At 40.3% G+C, this 15,335-nt stretch overlaps 1 protein-coding gene across 14 annotated transcripts in view; it reads right to left on the reverse strand.

Moving 5' to 3' along the window:
- SLC44A3 (solute carrier family 44 member 3) overlaps window positions 1–15,335 on the reverse strand; it is an 85,373-nt gene that overhangs the window by 29,481 nt on the left and 40,557 nt on the right. For all 14 annotated transcript variants that reach the window (XM_081486207.1, XM_081486199.1, XM_081486198.1 and 11 more), the window contains one exon: window positions 11,869–12,034. In XM_081486207.1, the coding sequence (XP_081342333.1) occupies window positions 11,869–12,034 (166 nt within the window). The remainder of the gene's footprint in view (window positions 1–11,868; window positions 12,035–15,335) is intronic.

The raw sequence follows: 15,335 nt of genomic DNA on the forward strand, positions 1-15,335 counted from the left end.
TTTAAAAAACACGATTTAGAAAGAAACAAAAAAACTTCTCTCTGGTTCAAATCATCGACGGTACTAACAATTTAGAAAGCAGTGACGCCATCTGCATTTGGCAAAACTTTTATACTCCTTGCTGCTGCTACTGCTGCTAAGTCGCTTCAGTCATGCCCGAACCTGTGCGACCCCATAGCCGGCAGCCCACCAGGCTCCCCCGTTGCTGGGATTCTCCAGGCGAGAACATTGGAGTGGGTTGCCATTTCCTTCTCCAGTGCATGAAAGGGAAAAGTGAAAGTGAAGTCACTCAGTCGTGTCTGACCGCAGCCTACCAGGCTCCTCCGTCCATGGGATTTTCTAGGCAAGAGTACTGGAGTGAGGTGCCATTGCCTTCTCCATACTCCTTGCTAGCTAAGGTTAAATTATTTCTTGGACTAAGTTAAGAAATATTTTTGGTGGTACTAAATGTTACAAACAAGGAAGAGAACATTTTAAAACATACTGATGAGGTGAACAAGTTTTCCTCTTTACAATGCCTAACCACCTCCACCAATCCATTAAATTGGGTATTGATCCTATTTTCAGTTTCAGAAGTTTAATTATATAATAATCCCCTAGGTTTAAATTACACACTTGCATCTGTAAATATTGCCAGTATTAGCTTGGTAATGAAAATCACTACCACATCACATGACCAGGATTGGCAGTCAGACAGTATCCGGCTCACAGCAGAGGGAGAAAGAGTTCTGGCTTCTCCAGCTCCTGAAACCCAGCTGATTTCTCCTCTGTCCTGTAAAGGTCACCTCACTGTGAATCATTTACGGGACTTGTCATGACACAGCTCTCAAGAATGCAAAAGTCAGTTTCACAGGCAGGGGAAAAAAAGTGAAAAAGAACAGAATGGGCACATCTTTCTTCCCCCTCCCCCACACCTGAAAGATAAAACAAAGGAGAGAGGGCTGATGTCACCCCTCCCCCGGCCCACTAAGGCCAGTTCTAGACAGCGAGGCCCTTTCCGAGAAGCTCCTTCACTTGATTCCAAGGGAGGCTTGCTTTCTTCATAATGGATTATTCTACAGCTCGCTCTGGTTGCTAATAAGTCACTATGAATTAAGGTTTTGACCAGAGCCTAGGTTTTCAGGGAGGAAAAGGAATGCAGCCAGAAATGTTTCAAGAGCTGGCAACGGCCACATTTTGCTGTTATTTAAATCATCCAGGAAGGAAGAGAGAACATGAAAGTAATATTGGGAGCAGAGTAGCTGCAATCCAGTCGTCCCACCAAAAGGACGATGTGTGTTTCAACTCAATATTGTTGAAAATAGGAAATGCCAGGGAAGCTATTGCTGATCTGATTTCACTTAGATCTGATAAACTAGAAAAGTAGCACAGCCAGGAAAATCTGACACATTTTTTTCCCTTTCCTCAGTCCTTTTTTTTTAGAGGAAGACTGTTTACTTTCCCATTGAGGAGATCCATGTGCCTTAGAATGGACTGGTTCTCAAGCAGGGATGCAGGCAGACGAGGGCAGTGCTTGCTCTCCATCTGATAGGGAAACAAGTGATTTACAGGCCTGGAGGGCTGGTCCTCCAGGTACTGAAGTTTGGGCTTAGGCATCCGTTTTCTGAGGTTTCACAGGGATGTGATTGACCACTTGAGGCAGGGTGGCGTCTGCATTGTCTGAATGGCCCTTATCTGTGTCACATCCCGGTGATGGCTCCAGTTGCTTTTGGGCTTGGCTGGAAGAAGACGTAGATGTTCCAGAAGCTGACTTACCACTTGGGAGAGAGAACCTGAAAAGAGGGCCAGCTCACAAACCAGGCCAGCCTGCGGAGCGAGAACTCTCTCAATACCCTGTCCTAAGAACTAAATACGGAGAAGGCAATGGCACCCCACTCCAGTACTCTTGCCTGGAAAATCCCATGGACGAAGGAGCCTGGTAGGCTGCAGTCCATGGGGTTGCTAGGAGTTGGACACGACTGAGCAACTTCACTTTCACTTTTCACTTTCATGCATTGGAGAAGGAAATGGCAACCCACTCCAGTGTTCTTGCCTGGAGAATCCCAGGGATGGGGGAGCCTGGTGGGCTTCCGTCTATGGGGTCGCACAGAGTCGGACACGACTGAAGCGACTTAGCAGCAGTAGCAGCAAGAACTAAATACCACCTTACAGGAAAGCGTCAATCACTGGGGGGTCTCAGAGACCCCACCTTCTTGCCCCAGACTCTTTTCTACATTCAAAGGTTATATCACCTGTCACCCCTCCTCTGCTGTGCATGTCCCTGGGGCCTTCATCTCTTCACAAGCAGCAAAACCTGCCTTCAGGAAGAGGCTCTGATTACACCTAGTGAAGCTTAAACTAATACTTCACCACATCTTGAGAACTGGAGTTTGGGACCACAATGCGGCGAGGGACACACTGAGCAGCTCAGTGATGGGCTTATGAGGATGCCACGGCCTCCTGGTGGGCCTCCGCTTCTGTCTACAGGGAGCACTGCCTGCTGGGCACCTTTCACTGGGTTCTGTGGGTGGTGGCAGTAGGAAGGCCCCGGGCAGTGGGGGAGAGCAGGAGACTCCAGGATGCTCAGCTCCTCTAGTTTTAAACGTGTGGCTGCTCTGAGTGCTGAAGGTGCCTGGCCCTGTGTGACGGAGCCAGGGGGTCCCAGGACACAGCATCAGCTCAAGTCCTTAGGCAAACCTTTTCTTTTTTTTTTTTTAAGCACTACTTTTTAAACAATTTTATTTATTTATGGCTGTGTTGGATCTCCACAGCAGCAGGCAGGCTTTCTCTAGTTCCAGCAAGCAGCTATGAAGGGACTACTCTTCATTGCGGTGGCTTCTCTTGTTGCAGAGCACAAGCTCTAGGCACACAGGCTCATTAGTTGTGGCACACAGGACTTAGCTACTCTGTGGTACGTGGGGATCTTCCTGGACCAGGGATCAAACCCATGTCCCCTCCATTGGCCGGTGGATTCTTAACCCTTGGACCATCAGGGAAGTCCTGGGCAAAGTGTTTAATGCTCTCGTTCACCTAAGTCTGTAATGCCTTTGTGTCATGATATCTAAGTGCTGTTTTGCAGCTATGATTTGCTTCGACATAACTTACTCCAGAAACTTAGGAATCTTGGAGGCACGTTTTAGCTCTGGTTAGATCCAGCCGAGTGCTCACTGAGAACTCTTCAACAGCATGGATAATTCATTCTGTGTTGCGGTCCCTGGACAAAGATCAGGCTGCACAGGATGCTTGGCCTCCAGTGTCAGTCTAGACCTGGGCAGGGGAGCACGGTGTGTCCCCAGAGACCTTGTCCTTTCCTGACATTTCTTTCAGCAGAATCACTGCAAGATGGGGTTGGGAGGACTGTGGGGGAAGCTGTAAGGTTCATTTATCCAATCCCAAAGAAAAAAAGAAACTCTTTCTTATGAAGAACAGGTCCTCGGCAGCTCTTGTCAGGGTTAGGAAACTCATGTGTCTCCTACCGAAATTCCTTAGGCTCAGCTGTGAATCCATTTCCTCATTTCCTCCTCAGCAAATCCAAAGCAGCTGGAAACTATCTTCTGTATACTTGCAAGCAATGAAGTCATGACTCAAGCGTCCCTTCTCCAAACTGAGCAGTCCTAGCTCCTTCCTATCACACCCCAGCCCCATCTTTATGGCTCTCAGTTGACCTCTGTGAAATTCAAGCAAATGGTGGTAAAAGGGAAATTACACAGGATGCCCATGTCCTGGTACTTGATGCTCCTTGGATGACCTCTTCATCCCTCTTACTGCTTAAATGAATGACAGAGATGAATGCACTCTGGCTATATTTAATTCTCACCCTGCATGTGGACTGGAACATGATATTAAAGAATTGTAAGCCTGGAGATAAGGGAAAACCTTGAGGTTTCAAAATTAGCACACAGTCAAAAAGAATGCAGAACTCTTTAATAAATGAAATAGCAGTGCTAAAAATAAGCCAGTATGCATTTTATTTTAAATTAGTTTATTTTTATCAAATATGTGAAATATCTTAGAAAGTCAAATAGTACTGCTAGGCGTAACAGGAAAAACAGCAGTTTTCTTTCTCTACCACTAATTGTCTCTCCCTAGAGGCAATATTTTAGCTGTTTCTACTGGAACCCACCTTCACACTCCTAAATTACTTGTTCTTACTGGAATTTCTTCATTTTTTCAGTCTCACAGAATGTCTACTGACTTCCCACTATGGAAGATACAGGTTTCATTCTCCTTGGCAGCTTAAACTCCCAAGTACACTCATTTTCCCATCCTCTTCTTCTCAATATAATTATACTGAAGTTCTAAAAGAGTTCTCCCCAGTTTTATTGAGATATAATCAACATGTAACATTTTAAGTCCAAGGTGTACAATGTGTTGATTTGATCCACGTATATATAGCAAAATGATGACTAATCACAGCATTAGCTTATGCCTCCGTCACCTCGTATAATTAACCATTTCTTTTTTTGTGGTGAGAACATTTAAGATCTCTTCTTTTAGCAGCTTTCAAGTATATAACACAGTATTGTTAACCATAATCATCATGCTGTAGTCAGATCCCCAGAACTACTCATCTTCCAACTAGAAGTCTGTGCCCTTAATCCGCACCTCCCCTTCCCCCCCCACCCCCACCCCCGGGCAACTACCATTCTACTTGTTTCCATTAGTTCAGCTTTTTTAGATTCGACATATAAGTGGTATCATCCCTATTTGTTTTTCTATGACATATTACTTGGCATATTGCCCTCAAGGTCCATTCATGTTGTTTTAAATGGCACGCTGTCCTTCTTTCTCACGGATAAATAATATTCCATTATATACACCACATCTTCATCTATTCACCCTTCGATGGACACTGAGGTTGTTCCCATAGCTTGGCTATTGTGAACAGTGCTGCAATGAACATAGACGTGAAGACATTTCTTCAAGATTCTTTTTTCATTTCCTTTCGATAAATACTTAAGAAGTGGGATTGCTGGATCCTATAGTTCTGATTTTAATTTTTTGAGGAGCCTCCATACGGTCAGGTTCCATAATTGCTGTATACCAAATTTACATGCCCCACCCCACAATGCACCAGGGTTCCCTTTTCTCTACATCCTTGCCGACATTAGTTATCTCTTGTCTTTTTGATGATAGCCATTCTAACAGGTATAAGGTGATATCTAATTGTGGTTTTGATATGTATTCCCTGATGATTAGTGATGTTGAGCCCATTTTCATGTGAATGTTTTGTGTATCTTCTTTGGAAAAGGAAGTGCTGCTCCTCTGCCCATTTTTTAACTGAATTTTTTTTTTTACTATGGAGTTATACGAGTTATTTATATATTTTGGTATTAACTCCTTATCAGACAAATGACTTGCAAATATTTTCTCCCATTTCATAGGCTGTCTTTTCATTTTGTTGACTGGTTGGTTCTTTTATTGTGTAGAGCTTTTTAGTTTGATGTAATCTCACTAATTTTTGCTGTTGTTGCTTGTGCTTTTGGTGTCATATTTGAAGAATCATCTCTAAGACTGATGTAAAGGAAATTTTCCCTTATGTTTTCTCACAGGAGTTTAGGGACTTCAGTTCTTATGTTTAAGTCTTTAAACAATTTTGAATTAATTCTTGTGAGCAGTGTAATACAGGGGTTTAATTTTATTCTTCATGTTGTTATCCAGTTTTTTCAGAACTGTTTATTAAAGAGATTATCCTTTCCCCTTTCTAGGATATCAGTTCTCTTCCATTGATCTATGGGTCTATTTTTATGCCAGTACCATACTGTTTTGTGGTGTAGTTTGAAGTCAGGACATACGATGCCTCCAGATGTATTCTTTCTTAGAATTGCTTTGGCTATTTGGGATCTTTTGTGATAAAAATTTTAGAATTTTTCTATTTCTGTGGAAAATATAACTGAAAGGTTGACAGGGAATGCATTGAATTTATAGATGGCTTTGGTAATAAGGATATTTTAACAATATTAATTCTTCTGATCCATGAACACAGGATATATTTCCATTTGTTTGTGTCTTTCATCAGAGTCTTGTACTTTTCAGTATACAGAGCTTTCATCTCCTTAAATTCATTCCTAAGTATTTTATTGTTTTCAGTGCCAGGGTGAATGAGACTGTCTTCTTTATTTCTTTTTCAGATATTTTGCTATTAGAGTAGAGAAATGCAACTGTTTTCTGAATGCTTTGTATCCTGTACTTTTACTGAATTCATTGATTAGTCTAACAGTTTTTTTGATGAAGTCTTTAGAATTTTCCTTATATATTAATAAAGTCATATCATTTGCAAACAAAGGCAATTTTACTTCTTTATTTGTGATTTGTATGCATTTTTCCCTCATTTTCTTGCCTGATTGCTCTGGCTAGGTCTTCCAGTACTATGTTGAATAGGAATGGTAAGGGTGGGCACTCCTGTCTTGTTCCTGATCTTAGAGAAAATTTTTTCAATCTTTCACCACTGAGTATGTTTTATTTAATGCTTAGGGCTTACATTATCAATACATAAATAACATTCACAATGGATTGAAGCAGTGTATTCTGATTATATTTTCTTCCTTTATAGCTTTTGAGTTTTCTTTAAGTTAATAATATTTCACATTTTTTATTTGCTTGGTTTTCCACACGCTTCACCAAATGCTTCATCAAAGTATAATTTTTTCTCCACATATTCAAACAACACATCTGATATTCTCTCAGTTTCCTTTTTATTTTTTTTCTTGGAGACATCCCTCCTGGAGCCCATTGCTCTCCTGCTCCTCCTTGGACTGGACATTTTCTATACCTGCTAAATAGCTACCTTCCTGGAAATTCCCTTCTCTTCTTCATTGTGTTAGAGCCCATTTCCTGAAACTCATGTTTCCCCCACTGGGTTACTCATTAGTTTCAGAGGAGAAAGGATATGGGGAGGAAATCTTTTGAGATATTGCATGCCTGAATAGGACTTTATCTTCCTTTATCTTTGACTGATAGTATGAATAGGTATAGAATTCTAGGTTGGAAATAATCTTTTCTCAGAATTTTGATGGTTTTGTCCTACTATCTCCCTGGTTCAGAGTTGCTGTTGAACATTAGATTCCATTCTAGTTCTTTATAAATTTTATTTTTTTATTTAAGTATAGTTGATTTATAATACTAGTTTCAAATGTATGACAGTGATTCAATATTTTTAAAGATCATACCTCAAGTTATTTTAAAATATTGGCTGAACTCCCTGTATTGTACAATATACAGCTTATTTATAGTATACACAGTAGTTTGTACCTCTTGGTTTCCAACCCTACCTTGACTCTGTCCACTTCCCTCTCCCAAATGGAAATCACTAGTTTATTCTCTAAATCTGTGAGTCTGTTTTCAGTTTGTCATATTCATGTTTTATTTTTTAGATTCCACATTTAAGTGATAACATATAGTATTTATATTTCTCTAATTTATTTCACTAAGTATAATGCCCTCCAGGTCCAACCATGTTGTTGCAAAATAGCAAAATTTCATTTTTTTTTTGATGGTTAATATTCCATTGTATAAATATGCCACATCTTCTTTATCTATTCATCTACTGATGGACACTTAGGTAGCTTCCATATTGTGGCTATTGTAAATAAAGCTGCCTGAACACTGAGGGGGCATATATCTTTTTGAATTAGTGTTTGCATTTTCTTTGGCTGTATACCCAGCAGTGGCATTTGTTCAAATAGCAATTTTATTTTCAGTTTTTTAAGGAACCTCCATACTATTTTCCATAGTGGCTGCATCAATTTACATTCCCACCAGCAGTGTACTTGGGTTCCCTTTTTTCATGTCCTTGCCAACATTTGTGGTCCTTTTGACAACAGCCATTCTGACAGGTGTGAGGTGATATCTCATGGTTTCGATATGCATTTCTCTGATGATTAGCAATGTTGAGCATCTTTACATGTGTTTGTTGGCCATCTGTATGCTTTCATTGGAAGAACATCTATTCTTCCCATTGTTAAATTGGCTTCTCTTTTTTTATACTGAGTTGTATGACTTTATTAGTAAATAGTTTGGATATTAACTCCTTATTGGTCTTATCAATTACAAGCATTTCCCCCATTCAGTAGGCTGTCTTTTCATTTTGTTGATGGTTTCCTTTGCTGTGCAAAAGATTTCAAGCTTAATTTGTTTATTTTTGCTTTTGTTTCCTTTGCCTGAGGCAATAGATCCAAAAAACACTACTACCACTTATGTCAAAGAGAGCCCTGCTTGCTTTCTTCTGGGAGTTTTATGGTTTCTGGACTAACATTTAGGTCTGTAATCCATTTTGAGTTTATTTTGGTATATAGTATGAGAAAATGTTCTAATTTCATTCTTTTACACGTAGGTGTCCATTTCCTGGCAACATTCATTAAAAAGACTTTCTTTTCCCCACTGTATATTTTTGCTTCCTTCACTGTAAGTTAACTGAACATACGTGCATGGGTTTATTTCTGGGCTTTCTATTCTGTTCCATTGATCTATGTGTCTGTTTTTACGCCACTGTAGCTTTGTAGTTTTGATTACTTCAGCTTTGTAGTACATTCTGAAGTCAGGGAGTGTGAAACCTCCAGATTTGTTCTTTTTTTCAAGATTGCTCTGGCTAGTCAGGGTCTTCTGTGGTTCTGTATACATTTTAGGATTATTTTAGTGCTGTGAAAAATATCACGAGTATTTTGCATTAAATATGTAGATTGCTTTGGATAGTATGGATATTTTTACAATATTAGTTCTTTCAATCCATGAACACTGGTTATCTTTCCATTTAGTTGTATCATTTTCAATTTCATTCATTAGTGTTCTATAGTTTTCAGAGTATAGATCTTGTACGGGTTCTAGTTCTTGATATTTTGCCTGTGATCTTTCTAAAGCTTCTGGGATCTTCTCTTTACTCATGTCCTCCAGCTCTGGGAAATTTTGACAATTTCCTCCCTTCTTTTTCTTTGTTCTCTATTTCTAGAATTCATATTAGTCAGGTGTTGGGTGCCCTAAATTTTATCTTTTTTCTCCTATTTTCCATCTCTTTCTTTTTGTTCTATCTTCTGGAGGAGTTCAACTTTATATTTTAATCCATCAGTAGAAAACTTTCACTTTTGCAATCACATTTTTAACTACAAAGAGGTCTCTCTGTTATCTCACTATTCTTTTTTTTTTTTTTTTTTGGCTATTTTATGAAAGCAACATTTCTTGGTTCTTTCTGAAGATATTATTACAGTTGCTATTGCAGTTTTCTTCTGCTGCCTGCATTGCCCCTATTTTTCCTAAATTTTGTTTGTTTGTTTTGTTCATTTTGATCTTTTTCTTTCACAACTGCTGATGCTGCTAAGTCACTTCAGTCATGTCCAACTCTGTGTGACCCCATAGAGAGCAGCCCACCAGCCTCCTCTGTCCACGGGATTCTCTAGGCAAGAATACTGGAGTGGGTTGCCATTTCCTTCTTCTCTTTCACAACAGACTTCTTCAAATTTTTGAAAATCACTGGCTATAGGTTCACATTTAAGCATGAGGAACCAAAGAGTGAATTGGAGGTCCTATACAAGGGTGACTGCTGACTGGTGAGTTTCACCATCTGCTTCAGAGTCAAGGAATCAGGCCATTTCATTGGAGGATCCCCACATGGTACTATTTGTAGATTTTTGCTTTGGGTTATACAGTTCCTCCAAAGCAGAATCCAATAATCTCATGCCTAAGAAATATCGATCTGGCTGTCAACATCATGGAGGCTGAGCTGTGGAGTGTGGGTTGGTAGTAGGTAGAATGAAAGTGAAGTGTCAGTTGCTCAGTCATGTCTGACTCTTTGTGATCCCACGGACTGCAGCCTGCCAGGCTCCTCTGTCCATGGAATTATCCAGGCAAGAATACACCAGAGAGGGTAGTCATTCCCTTCCCCAGGGGATCTTTCTGACCCAGGGATCAAACCCAGGTCTCCTGCATTGCAGGCAGATTCTTAGACTTCCACTTGCTCCCCCTTCTTGCAGGGTAGAGCTTTGTCCCAGTCTCAGCTGTGCCAGATACCCTACATCCAGGCCCTCTCTGATGACTTCTCCAGAGAGCAAAGCTCCTGACTTGTATCTGCTGGTATGAAGGAGGGGCCGTGGGGCCTAACTGCTCCTTATACCACATTTAACTAATCTTTGCAAGCACGTTTTACACTTGAATTCCTGAATCTCTAGATTTTCATGGCTCAAATCAGCCTTCTTTCCCACCAAATGCACAGAGATAGGCTTTTTGAGGCTTCTCCAATCTGCTCACCACTCATTCATCTTCTCTTCAGTTTTCAAAATTTGACTAATGTTTCTTCATTCATTCATTCATGCTGTCATGTCCTACTCTTTACGACCCCATGGGCTCCTCTGTTTATGGGATTATCCCGGCAAAATACTGGACTGGATTGCCATGATGTTTCTTAGCTGCTATCATTGCCTGTTTCCTGCTGCCCTTGTGTGTTTATGCTTTCTTCATTTTTTCACAATCTTGGGGGATGGGAGTTAGAGTGAGGGAAGGCATTAGGAGATACATATATACACTTCACTGGAGGTTAAATAAAAAGCCCTCATTGAAAATGTTTTGATTTTGTGTTAACTAAAATAGAACAAAATTACTGCTATCAGAGAGATGTGACCTGTTGCTGGCCAATTTGGTTAGAATAATCTCTGCTCCTGTACTCAGGAGCAAGCAGCTCACACCACCTCCTCCGAAGGCGCAAAGGCTCTCAGTGCCAAGGGCTACAGGCCTTCGTGCATCTGACAGGGTCTCTAAAGAAGGAGGCTTCCAACAGCACCTCTGTAATAAAACCCATAGCACTCCTTATCGTCGGGAGGTAATTGTCCTACAGCATGAATCATCCCTAGATGACTTTCTTACCCCCACGAACCCTCATGTTTTTCTGCCCATTTATTCTGAGAGATTAGAGGAGGTCCAGCCCCATCAGAAGTAAACTTCCTGTTCTGGGTCCAGCCCTGTCATTGCACTGGCCTTGTTCTTCTTGCCTGTGGTTTTATCTGCCTCATGGAGAACCTCACAAACACAACAGAGGTAAAGAGTTGAGATGTATGTGTGTGTGTCCTCAATTATTTTGATGAGGTAACGGAGGATAAACACTTAAATAAGTATCATTGTGAACAGAAAAGCAAGTAATGAATTCACTAGCACTTAACTATAAGAACATGAATTGTATTTTATAGTCACCTACTATTCCCTTAGGATTTAAACTCCTTTCAAAGAAAATATTCTCCTCATTTTACATAGGATGAAATGATGCTCATAGAACTTAGTGAAGTATGTTCCAAATAGATCAGTGATTTTTTAAAGTTTGAAGTCAGTAAGGATGGATATTTACAGGAGAAGTCAACCCTTTCTTTCGAATATCTTCCAGTTCTAAGCAGTATGATTACTTCCATGTTCGGCTTCCTTTTGGATTTTCTAGCTTAAAGCAAAACAGGCTGGAAATGCGACAGATTTAAGATACAGTATTTCTTTTTACTATTAAATAATAAACATCCTGCCACACAGTTTTTGCCTAACTTTTAAAACTTAATTTCTATTGGAGTATAGTTCCTTTACAATGCTGTGTTATTTTCTATTGTATAGCAAAGTGAATCAGCTATATGTATACATTTATCCCCTCTTTTGCTGGATTTTCTTCCTATTTAGGTCACCACAGAGCACTGAGTAGAGTCCCCTGAGCTATACAGTAGGTTCTCATCAGTTATCTATTTTGTACATAGTATCAACAGTGTACATATCTCAGTCTCTCAATTCGTCCCACCATTCTGCCTAATTTTGAGCTTAGTCTTTTACTATTGCCAATCTCTTTCACGAGGTCATGTCAAAACTCCAACATCTTTTGAGATACACAACATGAAGCACATAGACAAATCAATAGCAGTAACAGGCTAGACCTACCTGTTAAAATAATACGTCACCACTGCCCCAGCTACAGTCATTTGTTGGCATGCAAGGATGAATTCACTAGTCCAGATGAGGCCAATTAAATGGTACCACCACATATACCGAATGCCCAAAAGAGGCTTATATTCCACTTGGCCACCTTCAATGACCTGTGCAGCTCCTAAAGTTTAAAACACAAACATGCTTTATATCTGTGTTTTCCTAAGTATGCAAGAAGGTTCAAGAGGCCATTCTTCCTCAGTTCTAGACTTTGGCATCACATGAAACAGAGATGTCAACGTCAAGTTTGAAGTTCCCACCGTAACTTAAGATCTTCATAGCAAAACTAAAATTGAGAACCCACATTTAACTTATGAATAATATTAACAGTGATAATTATGATAACTGGTAGGCAACTTGTATAAGATGACACTTGATCTATCTTCTAATAGTCACCCTACTTTACAGATATGAAAACTGAGGTTTGGAAGAATCAAGTGACTTTTTCAAAGTCTCACTGCTCATAATTAGTGGAGGGAGAATATAAACCTGGACACAGTGGATTCTAAAACCCATGGTTTTTCTATCACAACACTTTGTGATGCAAACAAAACTTTCGTTGATGAAAGCTGTGTTATAGAACCCTGCTTAGGACTGTGTTATAGAACCCTGTGTTATAGAACCATGCTTCACCAAAAATTTAGACTATTAATAAAGACAAGAATCTTCATTTGTTCAAAAGGATTCATTTCAGATTTCAAGAGCAAACTCTCCTAGTACATTTAAAATGTCTAGTGGGCCTCAGTATTAACCTCCTAGATTCAGATCTCAGCTTTATTCCTTTTTGGGTAGCCTGGGGCAAGTTATTTGGCCTCTTGGAGTGTTAGTATCCTTATCTGTAATAACCATTTCCTGATGGTCATTCAAGAAAGAGTAGAATGGGATTACCTGGTGAGTACTGGCCCATAGAAATATCAGTCCATAAGTGAAGACGATGTTTATTACTTAAATTTCAGGAACGCAATATTATATTAAACTGAGGCCAGTGAGGTAACCCCAGCAATGCTCTGCCATTCACTGACTATGTCCCGCTTTATTTGCTCTCATTTAAAGAAGCCCTTGAACTGGCTCTGCAATTCAACTCAATTCCATACCAAATCTCAGTTCTGCAACTACACTTGATTTCTAGATGTTCTCTGCTCTGTTTCATTTTATTATTATTAGATTTCTTTTATGTGGACCATTTAAAAAATCTTTATTGAATTTGTTCCAATATTGCTTCTGTTTTATACTTTGGATTTTTGGCTGTGAGGCATATGTGATCTTAGCTCCCCAACCAGGGACCGAACCCATACCCCCTGCATTGGAAGGCAGTCTTAAGCACTGGACCACCAAGGAAGTTCCCTGATCTATATTTTAAACAAACTACTGTAAGAAAGAAGATGGCACTTTGGTCTCTGGCAAAACCTACAATTTGAAGAACATTTAAAGAGAGTTTCATACTAATATTTCCTTTCAAAGCTATAAATTGCTCTTAGGTTCATAATTCATATGTCTTTAGACATTCACAATAGGGTCTGGGCAAAGGAGGTGGGAGAGATAATCATGCTGTAGAAGGAACTGATTCCACAGACTAAGGCCGGTCTTAGCAACTCCTGCTCTGTGTTCTGCTGAACAAGAGTCACATTGTGAGAAATACTAGATCAGCTTTGTTCACAGGCAGAAGTTAATATTTTATTGAACACTGGATTCATTCTGGCTAGGAGGCAATCTCTATTTCAGGTAAGGCGCTAATAAAGGCTTATGCATTTCCAAAATGGATGTGTTTCAGAAAATTCCCAGTCCCAAAGGAGGTGGCCCCTCATGACTGACAGGCACATGTTTGTAGTAGATCAGGTGAGTGGAGACTTGGAGAGCCACTCCTGGAACAGCACAAGTGATGGGGCCAGTCAACACACACGAGATCACCAGTGACAGGGACACACTGCAGTTTGCAAGCACAGGACTACAATATCACACATGATTTGAGGATGGATGAAGTTTCCAAAGAAGAGGAGGGACGATTTCCTCAACAGACAAAAGGCAAATAAATACAAAGGCCTTGGGTGCCAAGGAGGGATTGTGTCTCCTTGGGGCTGCCAATGGCACATTCACACACACCCCAGCTTGGCACACTGACGGTAGCAGTCAGCAAGCAGAGGATGGCTAAAAGGGATACATCAAGATGCATACAGGCCACCACACTCCTGGCATTCCTCAAAGAAGCAGAATGGGTAAAGATATTCTTGACTGACCACTTTACTGTTTTTGACCATCTTTTCTGAAACATCAACTATTTATTCTTCTGGTTCAGTAATAACCAGGCTATTTACAGACTTTCCTTTATGGCAGGGTTTTTCAACCTCTCAACATAGCATTTGACATTTTGGATCACATAATTGTTAGGGGTGTGAAGTAGGGGAGTTGCCCTATGCATTGTAGGATACTAAGCAACTTTCTTGGTCTCTACCCATTAGATGCCAGGAGCATCTTCCCTCCCCTCCTCCAGTTAAGACAACCCAAATGTCTCTAAACATTGCCAAACTGCTGCTTGATAACCACAGCTTTAAGCAAACATTCTCTGAAGAATCGGGAGCTCTGGCTTCAGGGAGAAGCTTAGAATAGGACTGTGGGTGGGGCAGGTGTGTTTATGCACACACGACTGCCCTCTCCTGGATGGCTAGGTTACTGCAGGCAAGAGCCTCTCATCAAAGTTATCGGTTGCTTTGTTATTAATACTAACACATTACAATACTGTTACCACCATGCATAGCTAACAGATGCTAACGGGAACTGGATCCCAATGATGAGATTTGATCTGGGATGGTGGTGAAAACAGCACTGAACTGGATGAGGGCCTGGTTCTAATCTCGGCCTTGACATTTGTGATAAGCAACCTGGGCCTCCGTTCTCTAACTGTAAACATGAAGAGGGAAGACAAGATGAACCCCGGGGCAGGGGTTACACAGTTTGAGAGTCACACAGACTGAGATTCATAGATCTCTTCTGTCTCCTAATGGCTGAACCATCTCAGGCAGGTTATGAGGTTGTGGGGCCTTTTAAAATCTCTGTTTCAATGTCGGTAATTTGAAGATACTAATACCTACTTTTCATTTTCTTGTTGATTCCATCCAGTCTTGTGGCTCTAAATGCCATACATGTAGCTGTTATGAGGATTAAACAGGCAGTTGCTTAGAATATTAAATACAAGATAAGATTAGCTATAATTGAGGTATAAGTAGATATGATCTCAGTTGTGAAGTTAAATATTTATTTAGCATTCTAGATTTATTCTGGACATCAGCTATTAAGGGAAAAAAATGAAAAAGGCAAACAAAAAAATCAGAAAGAAGATACAATCAGAGTGCATATCAGGAATTCACATGCTGCTACATTAGTTTATTCACCTCCCCTCCTTCTGGACTGTTCATAATCTCTCCTCC

The sequence above is a fragment of the Giraffa tippelskirchi genome, chromosome 5, assembly GCF_054371585.1.
Source record: "Giraffa tippelskirchi isolate mGirTip1 chromosome 5, T2T-mGirTip1v1.2.pri, whole genome shotgun sequence".
Classification (NCBI taxonomy): Eukaryota; Metazoa; Chordata; class Mammalia; order Artiodactyla; family Giraffidae; genus Giraffa; species Giraffa tippelskirchi.